This window comes from Trichomycterus rosablanca, chromosome 19 (genome assembly GCF_030014385.1).
Source record: "Trichomycterus rosablanca isolate fTriRos1 chromosome 19, fTriRos1.hap1, whole genome shotgun sequence".
NCBI lineage: Eukaryota > Metazoa > Chordata > Actinopteri > Siluriformes > Trichomycteridae > Trichomycterus > Trichomycterus rosablanca.
The window spans coordinates 24,177,141-24,202,169 of record NC_086006.1 but is presented as its reverse complement, the minus strand read 5'-3'; the positions used below and the strand labels follow the sequence as shown (position 1 = coordinate 24,202,169).

Below are 25,029 nucleotides of genomic sequence, written 5' to 3'. Positions count from 1 at the left end.
AAATGGACAGTGGAGTGAAACTTACATTAATGTTCTTAATGTAGTTCTGGTACAGATATCTTCTTTAAGCTTACACAGAATATATTTTAACTTCTAAGATCTAAGATTATAAGGATTGTATTTTATTTAACCTCCAATTTGCATTGTATTTTGGGATTGCTCATTAAACTTTTCAGTAAGGACTTACTGTAGTAAAGCATAGAAGCTTCAATACTCTACGTCAGGCTGTTTATGTTGGAAACCGTAAAGGAAGGTTGAAGTTGGCGTGAATTAGAAACCATGACGTTATTAGTTTGTGTTTCTCCTGTATTTTATCTAGAACTTTATCAAAAGTGATGGTGTTACAACATTTTCCACTACCAAGATGAGCAAACATGATGGGTACCCTTAAAGGAATGTACTGCTAATGAAAGGCAAGATCATTAATAAAATGTTTTAGTGCTTTCAATACAAACAAAATAATGAATTATAATGAATGACGAATGACACCTCATAGGTTTAGTGATCGTTTTTTTCAGGTGATTTAGTAATGTTAAGAAATGCTATTAGTAATGTTAATAGCATGCAGCAGTTGGGTTAGATGTGTTATTATGCGTTATATTAATGGCATTTATACCATGGTTGAGGTCACTAGAGGAAGTACTCTCTCAGAGGAGTTATGTTTAAAGCTACTCTTTGAGTTAAACAGAGGGAAAAGAGATTTCTTGATCACAGGACCTCTGCATTCTCCAGCTTCCACCTGGAATACAAGAGGCACAATACTGACAAGACTGACAGTGCAACACAGGACACACACTAAAGCTGTCAAAATGTTGGTACTCGATTGTAATACCAATAGAAATGACTGATACTCTGTATTAATTTAATAACATGGCAGAACCAGAAAAGCCATATATTGCTATCCGTATAATTTAATTTAATTATACTATTTGAACAATTTAGAATAAAACACAATGAAGTAGCCTGTATTAGTGAAGTATTTCAGTGCTTTGAGTTGTTAAAAAAAGGATTCTAGTTAAGTAAATATTTTCCTGATTATTCTTGCTGTTTGGACTTACATCTGCCACAAGGGGGCAACTAAGTATTATGGGCTACTGAGCAACATGAAAGAAGAGAAAAGCTACAGCCCATGCAGCATTAGCACGCAGGGCTAAAACAAAACAAATACATCAGGGGAATTACATGTATGGACTTTAAATTGAGAGCCCACTGATTTAAGGCACATGCAGGCAGACCTAAAAAGAAGGAAACTACAAGCTTGAACTTAATTTGTGGTGTAGTAAATAAATAAATAAATAAATGAAACATTGGTATTAACTTGGCATTGGAATACCAATATTTTAATGTTTCTGAAAGACACACTAACACAGAACATACACTTAATGCACCCCACTGAACACAGCAACACACAATGTACAGAAACTCACTGAAAACATGTAATAAATAAATGATTTATTCAATAAATATGCATTTTATTTACCCAGAAATAACAACACATATAAATGTACAGTTAACACACAAACACCCACATTTGTAAGACAATAACAATACCATCAAGTAGCTGCAACTAACCGTTTGTGATTTCTTCTTTTTCTTCTTTATTGCTCTGAAGAAGCCTTGCTTCTCCTTTTCTTTGGCTGGCTCTGGTGCACACATATCCAGCGAATCGGGCCCCGTCCTAAATAACCAAAGATTTAGTATGGGTTGTTGTCCGTTTAAAATCCTAATAATTCTGTTTGACCCTTGCAAGCAACAAACTTATGACAGTAAGTATTTTAATTAATTATATAGTGTTTTTTTTTTATTATATAAGAAAATGAAAACAATTTCGGCCAGTTCATAGCCCTAAGATATGAATGTTAGGGCTATGAACTGGCCAGAATTGTTTTAATTTTTTTAGTTCTTCACCATCATAACTTCAAGTCCTTATTTAAGATCACCTGTAAAAGAGCCTTGCTCAAAAAATGATTCCCCCCACCCTTTTCCCTCCCCAATCTAATCTGTTTGTTTGTTTGTTTATTAGGATTTTAAGGTCATGTTTAACACTTGACTGGTTACAATCATGACAGGAACGGTAGTTACTCATTACACAAGATTCATCAGTTCACAAGTTTAATGTCAAACACCGTCATGGACAATTGACTGTGGGAGGAAACCGGAGCTCCCGGAGGAAACCCACGCAGACACGGGGAGAACATGCAAACTCCACACAGAAAGGACCCCCGACCGCTCCACCTGGGGATCGAACCCAGGACCTTCTTGCTGTGGGGCAACAGTGCTCCCCAATCTATTTAAATCCAATTTCTGATTGCAGCTTTTCTCCCACTGCTGAAAAGCTTGTTTATAATTAAATGCAGCCATCCAAACACATCCTGTGCTAACATTCATTGATGTGAAACAGTAACTGATTCCTTTCTGATTATCTCTGTTAAGGCAAATGTATCACACAACATTCTACAGAGCTGAAATGAACAATAGCTGTGTTTGCTTAGCTTGATTAGCAGAATTCTTAATTAACTGGGGTAAACTGGTTGACCATAAAGCCAAGGTAGTTGGGTTTTTTTGGTTTTTTTTTTAACAAAACCTTCTCATGTTTTATTGTATTATTTAAAGTTGTTTTCTGCCTTATTATTTAGAGGCAACTGGAAAGAAGGCATTTACTTTTTCTACATATTGATGTACGTACATTGTAATAAAACACACCAGCCATTATTGAAGCACATCATTAAGTATCCATCCATCCATCCAAACCCACACCAACGCACCCAAATCCACTCATTTATCTATCCACCCAACCATTCCTCCTTCCATCCATCCATTTGACAATTTACAAACTGAATTACCCTATAAAACCCACTCTAAAATCAGGACAAAGAACTTTTTCAGCTCTTAGTGAAACATGCTAACAGTTTTGAATGACAGAGGATCCAGACAAAGTGTTATGGCTTTGTTCAGGCTCACCAGGGGTCATAAGATGGCTGACGTTTGGTGTGGCTGCTGCTGTCCATGTTCACCGCTGAGCTCATGTTCTGACCACTGCCCTCATGAAAGCTGTTGTCTGGTCTAGGGGATGGTACTGAAGCAAGAAAACACACAATGCATTTATTTTACTATCATTTTTTGCATTTTCACTTTGTGTAAGCTCACACTAACCTCTGTAAAAGCTGCCAACTCTGCGTGGCACAGACTCGGTGTAGACCATGCGGTTCTCCTTAGATGATCCAAGGTCCTCTGGATGTTGCTCATGATACATGGCCGTCTGCAATACACCAAGAGAACAAAGTGTACTCCAAACACCTAAGGTCCTACATACAGTAGCTTTCCCACATTTAAACTATCAGCTTGGTCAAACAGAAGATTTATACAGTTTTCCTCTAGTCACAAACATTGGTCAAGCTGTCCTAGTGCAACACAAGTTCCAACATTAGCTTCTTTAGTTTTGTACTGGAGTGACAAGGTTAACGTTGCTAATGTAATCAATAATCTCTGGACACGGACATGTGCTGCAGAACAGACTACAATTAAAGCTCCTATTTATTAGTATAATCAGAAAATCAGGTAAATACATAAAAACAGAATATGTACAGTGAGACTGACCCTGAGGTCATCGGTGGCATCATCCCGATTGGAGGTGCTACCCACATGCCTGGGTAGCGTGCGATGCTGAAGTTGTGGCGAGAGCATCTGGAGGCTGCTGGTACGAGCGGGCGCACCCTGCCCCAGTCCTGCAGCATCCATTCCATGAGGCCGGCTTCGTTCCCGGCGCACATACATGGAGTGTCTGTGGGGGCGCTGTTGAGAGGAAAAGGGGCTGGTGTAGCCCAGCCCATAGGGAAAGTCATGAGCTCCTCCTATTCCTCCCCCTGGATCCAGGTTCTCATTGGTCTTGGCATCGTCCTGCTGCTGACGGCGTGTCGAATGCCGAAGTGACGAGTCCACCATGGTCCCTTGGCGCTCAGACTTGGCGCGACCTCCAGCCGAGGGGCTGTGACGAGGCAGGGCAGGGCTGCCTGGCGACGGCAGGTTCAGGTTGGCATTCAGGTCCAGGCAACTGGTAGGATAGTAACGTGAGGAGATAGGAGTTTCGTCCTGAAGGAGGCGTGGATCAGTCAAGTTGCTGACGGATTTGGCGTCAGTCAGTGCACCATGGCTCTTGGACAGGCTCATGAAGGACGAGGAGCCCTTGGTACCAGAATTTAATGGCACTGGTTCGCCATGACGACCGTGCTTCTCTCGCTCACCAAGGGTGCTGGTCTTGCCCTCAACAAATGAGTGGCGATTGTAAGAGCGCAAGGCGTTGGACTTGAGGTATTTGGCCCCGGGGCCATCAGATGGCTTGGCCAGGTCAAAGTCGAGATCGGATACTTTGGCTCTGGACTTCTTGGGGCTGAGTGAGGCAAGGTCTTTGCCGCAGGATGCAGAGCGGTTGAGGGGTTGAGGAGAATGAAAGGTTTTGGGGTGCAGTGTGGGGCTCAAGCTGCTTGATGCTGGAACGGCACCATTTAGAAACGCCTCAGCACTGGGTGGATGCAGCTCAGCCTGACTGTGACGTGGCAGGCTCGAACAGTCCCGGCTGTTAGAACGATGGTGTCCTGAGGTCTTACTCCCGTGACTCCTTGAAAGCAACAAAGAGATGCAGATTTTTTATATTTCTATTCATCACCAAACAACCGTATGTGCCATGAGTCAAGTCTGGTTTATGCCCAGAACTGAAATTTAACCTTCAACTTGTATGTTACTTATACAAGTAACATGCCATAAAAAAGGTTCCACCTCCTCACCTGTTGAGGGCGCTGTTGTCATGGTGGGGTTTCCTTTTGGACGATCTGACCGGTGTAGGGGTCGGAGGGCCGGGCCGCTCTGTTTGCCGCTGACTCTGAAATACGTGGTGGTTCAGACTCTGTTCTGTCAGAAATCGCTCATTTGGGTTCAAAAGCAGCAGATTCTGAAATAACAGACATAAAAACAAGCAGGAAATTAAATCAAAACATTTTTCGTGCAGGACTGACAAACGAACCAAACGAATTAACATTTTTTATATGTTTATTCGTTTAGTTATTGGCTGACAGGAGCAGAACCTGATGTGAAATTTCGCTGCTGTTGTTCATTTGACTTTGAGGTTTCATTTCAGGCATTTTAAGATGCTTTTCTGCTCACCACGGTTGTTTAGATTTATTAAAGTTTCCTAATCCTTCCTATCTTAGAGCAGTGGTCCCCAACCACCAGGCCGCGGACCGGTACCGGTACGTGGGTCATTTATTACCGGGCAGCACAGAAAGAAAAAATAATTAGAGATCGCTACATCAGCAATTAAAACACTGCTTCCATTTCCAACACAATGGGTTTTTTTCATCTCATATCACCCCCAGGCGGAAGCAGCATCTCGTTGCAGCGAAAAAAGCTCATTTGTGAGCAGTATAGTTATTTTATTTTAAATCCTCCCGCCCCCGCCGGTCCGTGAAATTGTATCTTATATGAAACCGGTCCGTGGTGCAAAAAAGGTTGGGGAGCGCTGCCTTAGAGTTCACATATACATTGTTCAAGTGAATGAAAAGCTTATTATTCTTATTATATGTTTCATAGTGGCTAATTAAAAGCACTTCTAAGCTTGATAAAAATTCAAGGTTATATTATAACATTTACCATCAGCTCATTTAAATGCATGCAAACTGCAAAGATTGCAGTATGAACACAACTGGCAAAGAATCAGCACAATAATATGATCTCGTATTCAGCTAAATATGAGATGTTAACATGATTCACCCTAATTATCATAAATATGGAACAGCTTCACTTGGTGCTCAATGAATCAAGACCCATCTAATACAGCCCGAAGCTCTGCTGTGTCCCTTTCTCTGCATATTTAAATCTGTCCTCTTTTTCTAAAGACATAAAAAGAGTTTTATACAGTCTATATTTGTGCATAGACATGGTGGATCCTGGTCATCCAAGCAGATCCTGATTTTGTATCTATTAACACAACTTCCAGGAAACATCCCTCTTTATTTACACACCTTCCAAGCCTAGTCGTTAAGGGAATAATGTTCTAAAGATCAGATTTTTATTGTTCACAATATTCCTAATAATAGAACCCAAAATATCTCCTTGTATGGCGTAATGGTAAGATCCACTCCTAAGTGCCTAAGTTCTGGGGGTTCGAATCCCAGGCTGAGGTGCATAGCCGTACATGAACCTAGCCATTGTGGGGACACATATTAGTGCACCTTTAGTGCCCAGATCAATAGGAGGGTTACATCAGGGAGGGTATCCGGCATTAAAATTCTTTTTTTTCCCCGATTTAGCACACACAATTTGTCTTCCGCTGCTGAGGGATACCCGATTGCATCCGAGGAGAGCACATTGCTGTACACGCCTCTTCCGGCACATGTACAGCCATCCTCTTCTCGTCCCTGCCAATCAGGGTCCTTACCCACACATAGTCCGGCCCCCACCTTTCAGATACGGTGGCCAATTAGTATCTGCTGCAGGCACTGCCAATTATGCCCGCTAGATGGCGCCCAGCCGACCGGAGGCAACGTTGAGTTTCGAACCAAATAGTTCAGAATCTCGGCATTAGTGTGCTAGCGGAATATCCCGCTGCGCCACCTGGGCACGTAGCAAATCGATTCTAAATTATATTTAAGTGTTAGCTGAATGTAATTCTAAACATGAAGTGAGTCGTGATGCAGTTGAAAAAGTGTATGCCACACATCAAGGTGAATGTGGCACATCAACAGGAGTCGACCCTTGCCTCCAGTCCTTGTATGGAAGGAATGTCACATCTTCTAGCAGTGTCTGTGTGGTTTGTTCAGAGTCTTTTTCGATTTCCTTCCACATCTCAAAAACATGCAGATTTTAAGCTACTCTGTATTATGCCTGAATGTAAGAAAGTGACCGAATAATGTCTGAAGAATTGGTATCATGCTGAAGGTGTATTCCTGTCTTGTGCCCAGTGTTTCTAGGTGGCACCAGACCCACCACACCGCTGACCATGATGACACAGTCAGTAACAATAAATGAAAAGCTGAAATCAGATTACATCGTCATCAAATGGAAGATGTCTACATCTGAAATCGAAGGGTATTATTTTATAATAAGATCAGCTTAGCCTGTGATGCTTACACAAGGCGCCAAGGTGCTGCATAAGCAGTGAGTCATCTGCGAGAGGAAATAGGCAGCACTGCCCACTTGGTTCGACAGTAAACACACTGTTCATGCGCGCACATACACTCCTGAGCCCACATATGTACCGATGCCATTTCATATGTGAAATAGTGTGCCTCTTGCTCTTTTATCTCGCTTCCAGTCCTTTCTCTCTCTAATTTGTTGTTTCCTTTCCATCTCGACTCTTAACAAATGCAGCAGAGCACTGGCGCGCAAACTCAGTCGCTATTATGCAATAAACCTATCTGGGTCCCACGCATGCACACACACACGAGTGGTCTGGTGTCTCTTACCTTCATTAGGTCCAACAGGGGGCCGTTGATGATGCCGAGGTATCGCCTTTCTAGAGTCTGTGGATGGCTTACTGTAGGGAACTGTAGGGAACACACACACAGATGTATACACACAACAAATTACAACACATTTAATTTATAACAATAAATAAAGGTGTATGTTTTCATTTATAAAAGTTTTATTTTGGGTGATGCAGCTGTATAATACTCTAGTCCAGGGTAATCCAATCTTTTTTTCAAGCGACCCACATTTTGTCCATTAATTTTACGTGACCCAGACAACTCAAGCAATGTATCTTACTCTCTGTGGTTTACAAGATGTAACATAAAGCCTCCACAAGGGGGCATTGACATACAGGTATATTCAACTATTATTCATGTTTTTGACCGACCCAGTGTTTGAAAAACCCTGCTTTAGCGCACCACAGTGGAGAGCTCAAGTTTTTGAGATGGAATCTCATCCGCAATTGCCCGTGTTTAAGTGCCAGCGTGTGGGACGGGGGTGGTCGGGTTTATGTGCAAGTGGCAAAGGGATTGTAAACAGCAAATGAGAAAAATGATTAGATTGGTGGAAAAGGGGAGAAAATCTAATCAGTACTTTGGACACAGAAGTATGTGCCTCATAATTTAGTCATGTAAAAAGAAGCGTAATCCCAGAACTACCATGACCCACATGTACCTTAGTGAGACACAGACAAACTGCCGGAGAGAAAATGTGTTTAAGAATGACAGAGTGAAAAATGAACTCATAGAGAATGAGCGTTAGCGACAGACAGAAGCCCCACCCGTAGGCCGTGGAAGCGGGGGTTGTTGTAGAAAAGCTTCATCTGTTCAGGAGGCAGGGGTCCCAGAACCTTCTGTATGGTAAAGAGCTGATCGATCTCACTCTCTCCCGGAAACAACGGCTGCCCGTCGCTCAGCTCGCCCAGGATGCACCCGACCGACCACATATCCACCGCCTTCCCATATGGAGCTCTGAGACAAAGGGGGTGGAGAAAAGCAGCTAAAGTTGCACAACTACTGTTTATTTCCAGTTCAGAAATTCTGCTCGCTAACTGTAGCCCATTTACACCTCGTTAACTTAAAGTGTCTGAACCGGTCATTTAAAACCAGCACACACACACACACACACACACAAACTGACCCCAGTAGCAGTTCAGGTGAGCGGTACCACCGTGTGGCCACGTACTCGCTGTAATTAGCATCTGTTCCTTCTGAGAGATCTCGTGCAAAACCTAAAGATGATCAATAGAACAAAAATATGAGGGATGAAAGGGAGAAAGAATTATTATTATTATCATTTTTCATATTCATCAACTGCTACTACTATACTACTACTACTACTATGTCCTGGTCATGATCACAGCAAGTACCGGGAATACCATGGACAGGGCGCCAATCCATCAAAGGGTTTTGGCAACCCCCCTTAGACATGGCATGGTGAAGCATGGCTGTGCTTTCGGTAAAGTGGGTTAGTCCTGGTTATTCAGTTTCGATGTTGGCTTCTGGCCACTGCCTATGAAGACCACAAGCTTTTAGTTAAATGAATAATTTAATGTAATAATATTTTAGGGAAATTATTTTAACATTGCTCGTCTAATGGGGTGCACTTAGCACTGGCATTTATAAGCAAAATAATAATAATAATAATATTTGCCAGCATGAAAAATATAAAATATTCTGTACAGAGGAGTGTTTATCATTATAGAACTAGTTATAGAACCCAATGCCATGAACTACGTTTATTTATTTATTACAGCTTGTTTGTTGATGAGTTAAAGTACAACACAGATGAAGCACAGTCTGTTAGCATGTTGGCGTGCATGTTTCATTTCAATTCGAAACAGAAACAGCGTCACACGTCCACAGTGTCACGCCACACGACGATGTGTATGTCTGCTCCTGAATGCTGCAGTCGAAAGAAAATGGCAGGAGCTTAAGAGCACGACTGGCATTCTGCCCTCAATATGGAGTGTGAGAGGGAGGACCTGCTGTAGCTTGCTCAGACCAGCGCACATAATCAGATACAAATACTGACACACACACATGCACACACACACACACCACAGCAGCAAAAAGAGCAGCATGTCAAGCAGACAGGCTTGAAATGAGCCGTTACGTGTTAGAGAACGACATTTTGACTGAATAACGCGTCAGTTTTCATCTGATGGCCGTTAGTTACTATATAAAATTTTCCAATTGTAAGAGCTGGTCAGGAACTGTAGTATTCCAGTTTGAGCACTAAACTGAACCTTGGTGTTTGTATCTTATATGTGGTTACTCTAGTTCTACAAAGATACCCTCCTCATCTGGGCTTAGCTCCTGAGCTCGATTTACACCAACTAGGCATAACATTATGACCACTGACAGGTGAAGTGAATAACACTGATTATCTCTTCATCACGGCACCTGTTAGTGGGTGGGATAAATTAGGCAACACGTAAAAATTTTATCCTCAAAGTTGATGTCCGTAAGGATTTGAGCGAGTTTGACGAGGGCCAAATTGTGATGGCTAGACGACTGGGTCAGAGCATCTCTAAAACTGCAGCTCTTGTGGGGTGTATCTATCAAAAGTGGTCCAAGGAAGGAACAGTGGTAAACCGGCGACAGGGTCATGGGCGGTCACTGATGAACACGGGGAGCGAAGGCTGGCCCGTGTGGTCCGATCAAACAGACGAGCTACTGTAGCTCAAATAGCTGAAGAAGTTCATGCTGGTTCTGATAGAAAGGTGTCAGAATACACAGTGCATCACAGTCACGGGGCTGTTTTGGCAGCAAAAGGGGGACCAACACAATATTAGGAAGGTGGTCATAATGTTATGCCTGATCGGTGTATATACAATTTCTGGACTTAAATTCCTGACCTAAAATTTCTATGACTACATTCCTGCTTGTGATCACCTGGGCTGAGGTTGTTGATCTTAGATTCCTGAGTTAATGTTTCTGATCTTACTCTCTTGGGCTAAAGTTTCTTGTCATTAGTGTGTAGGTTAATGGTCCTGATAAATTACCTGATCTGAATTTTTCTTATGTTAATGTGCCTAGAATTAAGTTCCTGATCTTAGGTGTCCAAAAGTTAATTTATGATCCTTTAAGAACTGGGTTTGAATCTCAGCAGTGCTATCAGAGGCATGATTGGCTATGTCTTGGTGACAGCTGCAGCCATACAATTGATTGTCGTTGTTAGTTACAATGTTAGTTAGAATGTTAGTTATACTTATGTCCATATACTATGTCCAGGACTTTGAGTGACTTTGAGTAAAAACCTAACAGGCATTCAGTCCAGGCCTTGCACCCAGTGTTTCCTGGTGAAACTGGACCCGCCATGACCTTGACCAGGATAAAAAAAAAAAAAAAAAAATGTTCTTTCTGTGCTCAACAGTTACAGGTGGAGGTAAGAGACTGCAAGCTGTAAGTGTCACCTCAGCTGTGCAAGCTTTGTCTGTTACTTATTACAGAAACTGCACATCTGTCCAGGTGTGTAAAGTGGATCCACTAGGTGCAAAGCTCACAGAAAGTGGTTACTGAGAGTTAGCCCGGCTGTCAGAGTGTTTCTGAGACAGCTGAACCAGTGCTATTTAACAACTGTCCGATTGTGTTATCGTTCCTGTGCGACCCTCCAGGTGCTCGAAATCTGAGTCTATCAACGTCAGGTGCTTTTACTGCGCCTGCCAACCACTCTTCCACAAGAAATCTAAAAACGGAATGAATTACTCACATCATATACAATTAACATATTGCATGTGACTATTTCTACAGCACCAACACTCAGAACTGAACGCCACTTCTTCACCATCTTACCACAACCAAAAGTAACAGGAAAAACACTAGAAAAAAACAAGTTACTTCCTGTATAAACAACAATCTAAACTAAATCATATCATACGAGGGAGCATTTTACACCATGGCACTGAAAAGTCTTTAACTCCCTTATTCACTTCAAATTTTGTTGTCTGAGCTTGCACATTTTCAATAAACATTACATGGCTACAATATCTGGACACCCCTCCTAATTATTCCATTTAGACATTTTAGCCACACTCACTGCTAATAGGTTTCTAAACATAATCAAAATAAAGTAGATGTGTTTAACTCTGTGGCAACAGTTTGGAGCAGGATTTTTTTCCTGTTCCATAAAGCGCACGCTTGTGTACAGAAGTAAAGTCTATAAAGACATGGTTGATATGAAACTTAATGATGGTTTTTATATTTGGGATATTATACGCTTGTTTTAAGCTTACAGAGCAGTTGCAACCTAGGGGTTAAGGTATTGGACTAGTTTATAAAAAAGGTCGCTGGTTCAAGCCCCACCACTGCCAGGTTGCCACTGTTGGGCCCTTAATCCTCCATTGCTTAGACAAAATACTGTCACAGTATTGTAAGTCGCTTTGGATAGAAGCGTCTGCTAAATACTGTAAATGTAAATGTAACTGTAAACTCATGATAGTCGGTTATTGGTTAAAATAAATTTTTTGTGAAAAGTCTGAAAGTAAAAGTCTGATTAAAAAAGTAAGTTTCTCTGCATTTTGCTGAAGATCCCAGACTGAGACAATTAGTAATGTGGAAAACAATTGCTGGGAGATAAAATGTTGAAACTATTAAGCATTCTAATAGACAGACTGGCCTTTGGGGGTTGAAAATGACTTACTGCCTGCTTCCATTCCACTGTTAATAATAAGCAAACAACTTACCAAAATCACACAGCTTGAGAACGTCTTCAGAGCTAATGAGAAGGTTCTCGGGCTTTATGTCTACAAGAAAAGAATAAGCAGGAATAAATAATAGTAGAGCAAAAAAAAACAACCGATTTATCAAGACACTGGATCATACTGGTCACAATTTTGAATTATTTTAGCCAGTGATGATTTTTACAGCCAAAGAAATTTAGGACAGCCCATCTAAGTGTTGTATACGCATAAATCATTCATATAGCAGATCTGAACAATCAAAGTAAATCTTGTTGCAAGGTGCTGAGTGAACTGGCGTTAGATTTACTTGTCCAAGCTTTCTTCTTACTGAAACCTTATACACAGTGAGTCAACACAGTTTTTGCATTTGTGGTGTAATGATAAAGCCACTCTGCTGGTAAACATAGAGAGCATCCTCACTCACGGCCTCTGTGTGTGGTTCTCCAGTTGCATTGCGGCACACAAAAAAGAACTACAGAGGATTGTGAGGTCTGCAGAGAAAATCATCGGGTGCTCTCTGTCCACCCTGAAGGACCTACACAGGTCTCGTTGCCTTCAAAGAGCTTACAAAATTGTAATGGACAAGTCTCACCCGACCACCATCTGTTTGAGTTGTTATAGAACTATCAAAACAAGGACAAACCGGCTCAAAAATAGCTTTCACCCCACCGCAGTACGAACCCTAAATACCTCTATATACGGTGATTTCACTAAACACATGGGACCGTGCAATTTCAGGGGCAATGTTTACAAAGGGTAATGTGCAATTTCCACCAGCTTGTTACTGACAGAAGTTCTATTTGTGTGTTATTGTTATTATTGTAATTTCTGTCAATGTAGTGAATTAAAATTTTGGAAATTTTGGAAATTCTTAAAAAAAATTTAAATTTATTGTTTGTAACACTGTAGAGCATTGCACCTTAATTTCGTTATACCTGCTATAATGACAATAAAGATATTCTGATTCTGACTCTAAACAGCAGTGCCCGGGCTGAGATCACAAATACAAAAAGTGCATCATGTTACATAAACCTAGCCACTGGGGGTGCACACATTGGTGCACCATTAGCGTTGGTACCAAGCTTGAATAAATAAGAGCCAGGAATAGCATCCAGTGTAAAAAGTAAAATCAAATTTTCGAATCAAATATGCAGACAAATGATTGGCTGCGGCGACCCCTAAAGGGAGCAGCTAAAGGGAATCTTTCATTATTATTATCATTATCATTTTACACCTCTATGAAGGTGTTATAAGAGTTGCAGTAAGGGTTTAGAATTCCCTCTATTCATTTCAGTGAGGTTCTCTCAGTGTTAGAGTAAAGCAGACAAGGTGAAGTGGCTCTCTACTTTACAGACACTATTCCTGCCTAAATGAAATGAAAGCCAAATGAAACTAAACCCAGTGCCACTGAAAAGCTGATTGAATGAGCTGGAAACTGCTTATTTTTAATGTGTGGAGGTCTAGAAAATAATAAATGTCTAGTATTTGTATTCTCAGACAATCCAACATGTGCATGATCTGTCAATGTGAGTCTAAATATCAATTATCTGAACCAAAAGGTAAAAATTAACCAAGTTCATGTTCATGGTCATTTTTTGGCAGTAGGACTTGCTGTTGTTGCAGCAAAGATGTGATTTCCTTTGCAGTTTTTCCTTCTTCAGACATGACCAGTCATATCTGTTATAGACCTGTTTTGATGTTTTGAGAATAAAGAATTAATTCTTAAGATTTTGGAGTGTATTCCACACCCCAGGTAAACCTCTTACCTCTGTGCACTATGTCGTTCTTATGGCACCAGTGGATTGCTTTGATTAGCTGGTAGATGTAGATCCTCACTTTGTCAGGAGGCACGCCATTAGGCAGCTCTTCCAGCAACTCCAGCATGTTCTACACCAGCGAGTAAAAAAACAACCTCGTTAAGAAAGAATTAAGCATTTTTTAAAAGTAAAAGTGATGTGTTTGTCTCATCAGCTGTTTTGTCATGTGTACCTTCTCCACATACTCAAACACCAGGTAGAGTTTCCCCCGGCGTCTGAACGCCTCCTTCAGCTCCACGATATTTTCCTGCTTTAGCGTACGGAGCATCTTCAGCTCTCGCATTGTCGTTTCCTTCACGTCCTCATTCTCTGCAGCAGAACAGCACAGGAAAGGTAAAGAATATGAAGAAGCAGACTTTGATTCCTATAGTGTTACAGTGTTAGAGTTTGTGCAGATCCTACATATACACACATCTACTTATGCTCAGCAGCTACAGTAAGGCAGGTTATACAGGGTGGGGCATAAAGATCTCCCACATTTTGAATGAATCTACCAAAAGAACCCAACTATCTAGAAAAAAAAATGCTTATATTTCTGAAAAGTACATAAAAAACAGTTTTGTTTTAATGGGTTTTAAAAATTATATCAGACAAATGGCGGCCGTTGTTGGCAATACATTGATGGAGTCGTTCCCGGAAGTTCTCCAAGACTCTCTGTGTCATCTCAGGTGGTATTGCGTCGATTTCCTCTCGGATCCTTTCCTTCAAATCCTCAAGAGTTCGAGGACGATGTCGGAAAACCTTTTCCTTTAGGTATCCCCAAAGGAAAAAGTCACAAGGGCTTAAATCTGGTGACCTTGCCGGCCACCCCACGTCTCCCCTTAAAGAGATCAAATGCCCAGGAAACATTTCCCTCAACACTCCAAGCGAACGTCGTGCTGTGTGAGCTGTGGCCCCATCCTGCTGAAACCATACATGTTCTGTATCCAAGTCATCCAGTTTCGGGCGCAGAAAGTTCTCCAACATTTCAACAAAATGGTAGAGCCTAGCCTACCGAATGAAACCTGTCCCGCCTCTCTACTGCCACTACAGCCCATACGGTGCCCACTCCAAATGTGGGAGATCTTTATGCCCCACCCTGTACCTACAGAGCCTGTAGGATCTACATCTATAGTTCACAAGTCATAACCATTAAAATTAATTTTAACATTAACAGTTTAAACAAAAACAGAACAGTGCCAAAAACACACAAAAGAACATACACAAGTACATACAAACACCAGGTTACGTCTTACCTTCGCTGTCCTTGAACTTCTTAATAGCCACGATTTCATTAGTCTCCTGCAATAAAAGAAAAGGGTTGTTGATTAGGGGTGAAGCTGGCGCTCTGAGGGTCTTTATGCCTCACAATTACATTTCCCAGCAGCAGGCTGTAATGAAAATCAGACCCGTTACTGCACTTCATTAGCCAAGGTGCTCAAGTGCTGCAGCTGACTAAACAAAGTCCTTCATGCTGAACAGCAAAACACAGAAACACTTAGACAAATAAAGTATATTTAACTGTTATTATCATCTAAGTTTATTTGGAGCATTGATAGCTTATTTCAACAGACAAAAAAGTTTACTACTAGTCTACAAAGGAGATTTTAGTTCTTGAAGGAGTTGTACAGGCTCTACAGACTCCACTTTGTACATATGATGTTAACTATAGGTTTAAAAATAATAATATTAACAATATAACACAACATCTATTATCTTTAAATCAATTTACATGGTGGATTTGTCAGGCCACAGCACCTTCCGACTTTAGTCCATTTCAGGCGACTCTGAGCCCATAACTCTAAACCTGCAGCATTTCTGGATGTTGTTGATAAATGGCTTTTGCTTTTCTGCTTTTTAAAGCAGAGTCTTTGAAATTCTACATGCAGCGACAGACTGTGTTTAATGACAAGTTTTTTCTGAAGTATTCCCAAACCCATGTAGCTATATTCATTACAAAGGCATGTCAGTTTTTTGCTTACAGTTTTGTACAAAATAGAAAACTTTGGTTCATCCTTGCTTGTAAACAGCTGAGACTTTCTATAATGCATCTTCTACACCCAATCATGACAGCATCAACTTTTTGTTAACATTTCACAGTGTCTGGTCTTCATTTGCCCTCATCCCACCTTTTTGTAGAACATGTTGAAGGCACTAACTTAGTATTAGCATACTTTTACCAAAGTCACACTATCTCTTTTTTATTTTTTTTTTTATTTTTTTTAGTTAAATACCAAATTCATGTGATCTGATGACTTTGTGGTGGTTCCGAAGTGGGGAATATCTCAGACAGTCCATCACAGGCCTTGTTTCCCCCTCTCGGACATAGCCAATCATGCCTGTGTAGATGCCCAGGTCATTCATATAGCACTGCTGAAATTCAAACCCTAATCTCAGCAGTAAAATAGAATAGAATAGAATAGAATAGAATAGAATGCCCTTTTGTCATATATACATATACAGTGTACAGTCTGATGATTTTTTTCTGGAATATCCCAGCTTGTTTGGAAGTTGGGGTCAGAGCGCAGGGTCAGTCAACAACTATACAGATCAGATGGCCAGATAGCAGCATGTTGGTTCTATCATGCTGGAACAGTTCTGTCTACTGATCTCTCTCGCTCTCTTTCTCTCTCTGCCTCTACTGTCCTATTTTATTCATACCTACTTTTTTCCTCTACACACCTCTGTCCTACTTTCAGTCTCTAAGGAGAAAGAGACAAGAGGGCAAAGATGCAAGAGAGAGGACGACTGTAAAATACTTTTTATCTCACCACCTTACAGCTCTCATCACTTTTCAGGGTGAAGTTTGGTAGAAGAACTGTGGAACCTTATCTGCAGCTGACCGGAAGCACATTAAACTTCTAGAGTTCAGGATGGAGAGGTTAGGATCAGCCAAAAATGGCTGGATCTTAATCAAAGTCCTGACCTTGTACATATTACAATCATTCAAGGTCATTCATGCAACTGTTTTGCACACTAAACCCATACACTGCAGTCTATTTCTATTTCTGAGATTAAGTGACCTATACCAACAGACAAAGAAGATTGTGAGGATGGATTCAATAAAACAAGGTGTTTTCATTAAGGTATTGTCTACATTAATACTTTGAAGCTTGCAATAAATAAGCATATACTGAAAGGCTTTGCTCCAATCCTGGCCTCAAGTGAAATCATATAAACTGCCCAAACCTAGGTGTGCAAGCAGCTTGTAGAGACGTATCCAGTAAGAATTGAATCTGTAATTGCGATCAAAAAGGCTTTAACAAAGTATTGAATAAAGGGTCTGGATAGTTGTGTGAATAAGAAATGTTAGGTTTAGAATTTGAATTAATTTGAATTAAAAAATTAAGTCTAGATTTATGTGTAAAATGACAATTAAATTACATCAAAATCAAATCCACAACACAATGAATTGTGCAAAAAGTCAATAGATCTAAATAATATTTATATATTTTTGTTTATGCATTTTCTTCCCTTTTTCTCCTTTCTTGCGCGTCCAGTTGCCCGATTGCGTCATGCATCCTCTCCACCAATGCCGATCCCCGCTCTGATTGAGGAGAACAAAGCTAACCCACGCCCCCTCCGACACGTGGGCAGCAGCCGTATGCATCATGTCACCTAGACTTTGACGAGTGCAATGCGGATCAGCACTGTGTACGGAGAGACACACCCTGACAGCACTCTTTTCCCATCTCTGTGAAGGCGCCATCAATCAGCCAGCAGAGGTCGTAATTGCATTAGTTATGAGAGAGACCCTATCCGGCTTAATCCCACCCCTGTCTCCACTTAGTCCAGCCGAGATCACAGCTCTGGTGTTCCAGCGTGTGTTTTTACCGCTGCACCATCTGAGCGGCCCCTAAATAACATTTAAACCCACTGTATATATCGTGTAGACTTTTATCACTTCTGATGCTTTTGAGCAGGTAGACTGTAACCACCTAATCATAATTCCTAGCTGAAAACGACTTCTACTGTAGACTAGCTTCATCTTTTTTATTTGTTTGTTTGGAGAAGTTTTTTGGACACCAGAGAACCGTCTACACAGAAACCTTTAACCTTTAGGATGCTGTTGGAACCTTTGTTGACCTCATTAGTCTTCTGACAGAACATAGAGCTCAACACAGGTCCAACCTGACAGCCTCCAGACTTTTTCACATCCAAACTGCTCTGCTTAGTTATCGGCCTTTTGTCAAACGTCTTTTCTGAGATCTGACAATTATCAGAAAGACAGTCAGTCTTAAATGTGTCATGTGTCTAAATGTCAGATCTAAGCTTTCCATCAGAAATGAACAGAAAGTGTGGATGATGGCTCCCTCACGACCCTCTTCACCTTCCAGCTTTAATAAGCAGTGGATGGATGTGAGATGCTGCACGGCACTTGGGGTCACCACACCACCTACACGTCATAACAAACACACAATGCGTCCTTATTTTCTTCAACCAGGGACAAAAATGAGACGCTCTGTACAGACCTGGACTGTCTTATGTATGGATCAGGGAAAATGAATACCCAGAAACAAAGGGTTTCTCTCACTCCATCTGTCTTCTCTTTCACTCCCTCACAGTTTCTCTCCGGTATTTGGCCCCAGTTTTGTTCTCTTTCCTTTATCCCTTTATCATATTGTCTGCCCAGCAGTAAAGCAGGCACTGTCCAGAGCAGATTAGCCACAGAGGCTGAGTCCGAGCCAAGGGCAGCTAATTCCTCCCAATCACACTTGAATAGGACTTTAATCCTGAATCAATGGCTCAGTCGGTTCATTCTGATTGTGTGTGAGTATCACTTCAAAAAGCGCATCGAGATCTGAAAAGACTACCATGAACCTGTGTGCTTTATTATGTCCTGTCATTGAGGCAGCAATCCTGAGGGTGTACAGAGAACCATCGAGTGTGTCCTAAATGCAGTGTGCGAAGTGGACCATCAGGAACAGATTTTACAAGGATTGCTACATACACGGTGTGGACAAAAGTATTGGGACACCTCCCATGAGACTGTTGAACATCCCATTTCAAAACCATTTGCATTAATATTCATTAATATGTATTTAACCCCCAAAGCTAAAACAGCTTTCATTTCCACATGATTTTGGAAAATACCTGTGGGAATTTGTGCCCATTAAGTCAAAATAGCATCAGCAAGGTCAGGAACTGATGTTGGGCAAAAAAGTCTGGCTCGCAATTGACCATTGAATTTATTTCAAAGGTGATGGGCTGCAGGTGCAGGTGAAAGGTCAGGGCTCTGTGTGTCCCTCTGGAGTTCCTCCACACCAAACCCATCAAACAATTCCTTTAATGATGTTGCTTTGAGCCCAGGGACACACTCATGCTGGATCAGAACAGGACCTTCCTCATACTGTTGCCACAAAGTTGGTAGCATATATTTTAATGCATTACACTCTCCTGTTTCTGATTGGCTTACTGATGTCTGTTATTTTCATTCAGACCGAAATTCTGGTTCATCTGAAGCTGTAGCTACTCGCAATTACTGATTAAATAGACACAGATTGGACTTGCGCCCTTGTTCCTGACCCCAGACGGGACCTTGAATAAAGAAGCACGATTCTGAGCCCACATTTCTCCACTTATAACACACTGAGCCCCTTGCATGCATTTTTATCATTCTGAAATAATGACGGGACAGATACAAATCCAGGCTTGACCTTTAACCATGACAAAAATCATTAATGAGGATTAAGGTTGGGCTACACGATCACAAAACCTACTTGGTTCTGGCTCGCTAGCTGGTGTCTTAATCTCTTATATGTCTCCTATCAGTAAATCTCTAATCACCCTTAATCTTTAGATCTAGTTATAATGTAATCACAGTTCAAACCAATGATTCTAATACTACAGAACAACACTTGATAGAACGGGGATTGGCAACCCACGACTGAAATTCAGTGTGTCACAATGAGATTATGCAAAGATTAGCAATGCATCTTCATTTTATTCATTGTTTGTTTTTGTTTTTTTAAATGTATAACAATTTGTTGCTTTAATGTTGTGGCCAAAATACACCGATCAGGAATAACATTAAGACCACCTCCTTGTTTCTACACTCACTGTTTATTTTTTAAGCTCCACTTACCATATAGAAGCACTTTTACAATTACTGACTGTAGTCCATCTGTTTCTCTGCATGCTTTCATGCTGTTCTTCAATGGTCAGGACCCCCACAGGACCACCACAGAGCAGGTATTATTTAGGTGGTGGATCATTCTCAGCACTGCAGTGACACTAACATGGTGGTGGTGTGTTAGTGTGTGTTGTGCTGGTATGAGTGGATCAGACACAGCAGCGCTGATGGAGTTTTTAAACACCTCACTGTCACTGCTGGACTGAGCATAGTCCACCAACCAAAAATATCCAGCCAACAGCGCCCTGTGGGCAGCGTCCTGTGACCACTGATGAAGGTCTAGAAGATGACCGACTCAAACAGCAGCAATAGATGAGCGATCGTCTCTGATTTTACATCTACAAGGTGGACCAACTGGGTAGAAGTGGCTAATAGAGTGGACAGTGAGTGGACACAGTGTTTAAAAACTTCAGCAGCGCTGCTGTGTCTGATCCACTCATACCAGCACAACACACACTAACACACCACCACCATGTCAGTGTCACTACAGTGCTGAGAATGATCCACCACCTAAATAATACCTGCTCTGTGGTGGTCCTGACCATTAAAGAACAGCATGAAAGGGGGCTAACAAAGCATGCAGAGAAACAGATGGACTACAGTCAGTAATTGTAGAACTACAAAGTGCTTCTATATGGTAAGTGGAGCTGATAAAATGGACAGTGAGTGTAGAAACAAGAAGGTGGTTTTAATGTTATGGCTGATCGGTGTATACACAGTACATTGGGGGCAAAACAGTGAAAATATTTTTCTCTAATTTAATAAAGTAATTTATAGGAATTTGGCCCACCTGCCGAGGAGACAATTACAGAATCATGTTGTCTGCAACACATTTATGGCCAGCAGAGGGGCATGGAGGCGCAGATCACCTGAAAGCAACCTGCACCTCACTGAGCATTAACTCGCTCCAGATTTAATTGTTTCTATCAAAACTTCTTCCTTACAGAGTTGTCGGCGTAATGCTGGGCTCAATTTGGTCCAATGTCCTGCTGGCACAGGTGCCAGCACTCTTTATTTCACACTTACTGGCAAGATACAATCACCCTGAATGAGTGAACTCGCCCAGAGGTGGCATGACGGGCCTACTCAGAGCAGGGCCCTACGTCTGGATTCCCACTGAGCACAAAAATAACTCAAAACTGGTTTCTGAACATAAAAAAGATCTCTGCAATCTCACTTAAATCTTAAGGATGAACACTGTTGCCTCCCATTTATCTTTTTTTTTTTTGCAAACATATTCCTGTCGATACATATATTGATGTTTGTTCATATTTTTAAGTACAAAGTCAGGAGACATGATGTGTGTACATGTGATAAATCCACTGTAAGTATATTAAATAACAAAAACAAAAGAGGCTGGAGACTTGTTTTTTCTCACTGTATTATATTACATAACTCTGAGTGTCTAGATACGTTCCACAATCAGAATAAATAAGCAAAAAACACCATTATTCAGCCATTATATAAGCTACATCAGATCAGCCCAAAATATCTGGATAATCTTGATTTCGATAACTAGGCTATCTACTGTTGCATGAAATGTAGCAAGCTGAGGAGTGGATCTGCCCCAGTAACACGAACAGCCCTGAAAGATCCAATTGTTGGCTCACTCAATTCACCACAGGGAATGGAAGGCGAGTCCGGTGGGAATTCAGAGATTAAATATAGAACATTATTTTTTAGCACATGCATACTGAGAAAATAATGATATGCTGGTTATGTTTAGTTTCCAGGAACATGATGATTCTACACACTGAAGGAATATAAGAATAAACTATATCTTTACACATATACTATATGAACAAAAATGTTGGGACACCCCAATATTAGGAACTTTGCAGCAACAGTTTAGGGAAGGCCCTTTCCTGTTCCGGTATGGCTGTGCTTCTGCACAAAAAGCAGGTTCTATAAAGACATAAAGAAAAGCTCCAGTGAAAAGTTTAAAGAAACTCCAGTGTCCCGCACAGAGCCCTGACCTCAACAGCTTTGGAATGAACTGGAACATCAGCACTCAGTCATACGACTAAATGGGCACAAATTTCCACAGACATAGTTTAAAGTCTTGTAAGAAGCCTTCTCAGAGGAGTGGCTGTTGTTCTAGCTGAAAAGATCACATAAAGGTCACTCTAATTTAATACCACTTGTCTAAAATCGGACGTCCAGCAAACTCATGGTGAGGTGTCCAAATTATGCTAGCCCGCATTCAAATCTCAGCAGGTGCTATTAACTGACCAGGCACCTCCACAGAGATAACTGGTGGAGGTGCCCCGTGATGGATTGCTACCCTGTTCGACTGGCCCTGTTCATTAAAATTATCCTCTAGACCACCCAAGGAGGATGGAGGTCCCTGTTGAGTCTGGTTCATCTCAAGGTTTCCTCCTAGTAGTTTTTCTTAGCCACTGTTGCCCTCGGTTTGCTCAACAGAGGGTTTTAACTTTCTTTCACAGCTTGATTTTCCTTTAAGGTGTATTCCTGCCCTGCGCCCAGTGTTACCAGGGAAGCTGGACCCACCGCAATCCTGACAAGGACAAAGCGGTGGTAAAATAAACAATAAAGCTGAAAGCACTGTTGAGATTTGAACCCCCAGACTGCCCACATTCACACGCTATTTATGTTATGCACTATTTATTAAATAAAGTATTAAGACTTGCTGATATGAAGCTCAGTGGTGTGTTTTAGATTTAAATGGGAAGCTATAAGCTTGTTGATTGTTGCTTAAAAGAAATTTGCATCTCTTTCTAAGAATCTTAATGATTTACAGTTAGTCTCAAAGGAAAAAGCTCAGAACGCTCGAGCAGACACACCATCCTGAGGGAAGAACACAGACCGTCTAAAACGTTCTGTCTGGAGCACAGAAAGGAGGACAGGCTCACAGGTGGAGGGGTGGACTGAGTGGATAAAAAATTCTAACTGTGGCTCTTATGTCCCTAGAATAACTGGAGCAGTTAAAGAAATAACGTACTCAACTAGTTTCAATCAAACAGCAATAAAGAACATGACCTTTTAGCTGTTCCTGTATTTAGGGATCATCAGAGCGAATCATTACCTGATCTGGCACAGATGCTCTTCCTGATGCAGCCTGATATTTCTCATGCTGTCTAGTAAAGCTTATTTGATTTATTTTCCAATTTTGCCTTTAAATCTTCCTGCTCCAGCAGTTTGTCCTTTTTTATTAAAAATTAACATGACTTTTAGTCATTTAGTAACATTATTATTTAACTTTTTATAGGACATTTTGTACTCCCAGCACACCTTTTCATTCACTTTGTGCTTCGTTTTCCTGCTTTCATTTTATACACTCAAGGTACAGTAGTCTAGAGCGCTTAGTCAAGGGCACTTTAAGATTCTTACGATTCTAGTGCTTACGATACTTATTGGATTGAGAATGACTATTCCTGCTCCTGTGTCACTGTGTTCAAGCCAGCCTTAACAGTAGTTGTGCTTGTAAAGTTGAGTACATACAGTACGGTAATCACTGTACCGTCTCAACAGAACACAAACACTGACTTAACAGTTAGTTTATGTAGCGGGTGGCTACTGTTTACATTAGGAAGACAAAGGTAGAGCGTTTAAATATAGATTTATCTATGAGCTTAACTGGGCAGGGCATGCAGTCAAGTGTCTGTGGGCACAATAAGCTCCATTTGGAACCTCTGGTTTTAATTTTCATGTTAAATTTACTAACATAATGCTCACGTGACACAGTGATCTAATACGCTAACCCACCACCACTGAAAACTGGAGTTATCAGCTCGGCCTGGCATCTAACAGGCACAGTTGCCTGAGCTTGAAGAAGGGAGGTTGGCAGATGTTGTTAACCCTACCACAAATAAGTGAACAAGAATAAATGAAAAAGGCAAACGTGACTGTTAGCCTGTATTATTGGCTATTTATTCAATATTCTGCTCTCACTCTCCTATTCCTGATCACTTCATCAGACTTGCAGATTACTTGTTGTATTAATGTGTCTGGCACATAAATTCACTATTTTCCACTTCGTTTTTCTTTCTAACAGTGTCCCACTCAAGATGACCTATTTTACTCATGAAAAAGCCTCTCTCTCCTATTTTCCGTCCTACTTTTTCATCATTTGGGAGAAAGAACCTCCCTGCTCCCACAGAAATAGGGCGAGAGGCTATTTCAAACACCTCCAAACCATGAGACACACAGACAGTCTATTCCACACTTTATATTATTAACTGATTGGGTGTTGTGAGCAAAACTAATTTTCTTACAGACTTTGTCAGTAATATAGCTGATTCAAGCTCCAACCTGTAGGAGGCCCTCATGTTCCAACCATCTAATACCCAAGAGGAAAACAAGCAATTCATCACTGTTTTGTTTAATTTACTTTCTGTGCATAATGTATTTGACTTTGTACCTACTTAAAATAAAACAATTCACCCCCCCAACTGTCTTCCGAACCTCATCCTATAAAATTACCCAAAAGCATTAGACTAACACATGCCCTTCTGACAGGTGTGCATTAACCAACCTATTCTTTTTACTTGCAAGAGTAGTCTCTGTGCAGTTGCCATCAATCAGACAACATTAATACAGAAATCCCTTCTGCCAATCCTGACAGATGAGCCAATCATTGTTCTTATAGACGCCCAGCCTTCCGGTAGCAAAGCTGAGATTCAAACTTGAGAATTCTAGATGTCAACATGAGTTAAGTTTAGACTTAATACTTATGAACAAGAACAAAAAGAATTCATTTATAAGCCTAAACAAATATTATTTTTAAGTAAACTGATAAGGGAAAGCATTTCATCTTTAAACTGCAAATATTTGTGGTGCCCAGGTGGCGCAGCGGGATATTCCGCTAGCACACCAGTGCCGAGATTCTGAGCTCCTCGGTTCGAAACTCGCCATTGCCACCTAGCGGGCATAATTGGCAGTGCCTGCAGCAGACACGTTTCTGCTAGGGCGGGATGACCGGACTATGTGGGTGG

The 25,029-nt window shown here is 41.1% G+C and overlaps 1 protein-coding gene across 5 annotated transcripts in view; it reads right to left on the bottom strand.

The window, feature by feature from the left end:
• LOC134333305 (cyclin-dependent kinase-like 5) overlaps positions 1-25,029 on the bottom strand; it is a 69,769-nt gene that overhangs the window by 10,515 nt on the left and 34,225 nt on the right. For 4 of the 5 annotated variants that reach the window (XR_010015371.1, XR_010015372.1, XR_010015373.1 and 1 more), the window contains exons 4-16: positions 15,198-15,243; positions 14,135-14,271; positions 13,912-14,032; positions 12,149-12,208; positions 8,602-8,692; positions 8,243-8,432; positions 7,458-7,538; positions 4,782-4,945; positions 3,598-4,615; positions 3,154-3,259; positions 2,962-3,076; positions 1,573-1,678; positions 617-739 (exon numbers count right to left, since the gene is read on the bottom strand). Coding sequence is in view for 2 of the 5 variants with exons in the window: in XM_063015240.1 (XP_062871310.1) it covers positions 617-739; positions 1,573-1,678; positions 2,962-3,076; positions 3,154-3,259; positions 3,598-4,615; positions 4,782-4,945; positions 7,458-7,538; positions 8,243-8,432; positions 8,602-8,692; positions 12,149-12,208; positions 13,912-14,032; positions 14,135-14,271; positions 15,198-15,243 (2,358 nt within the window). In the remaining 3 variants the exon portion in view is untranslated. The remainder of the gene's footprint in view (positions 1-616; positions 740-1,572; positions 1,679-2,961; positions 3,077-3,153; positions 3,260-3,597; positions 4,616-4,781; positions 4,946-7,457; positions 7,539-8,242; positions 8,433-8,601; positions 8,693-12,148; positions 12,209-13,911; positions 14,033-14,134; positions 14,272-15,197; positions 15,244-25,029) is intronic. The other variant, XM_063015241.1, reaches the window with a different exon arrangement.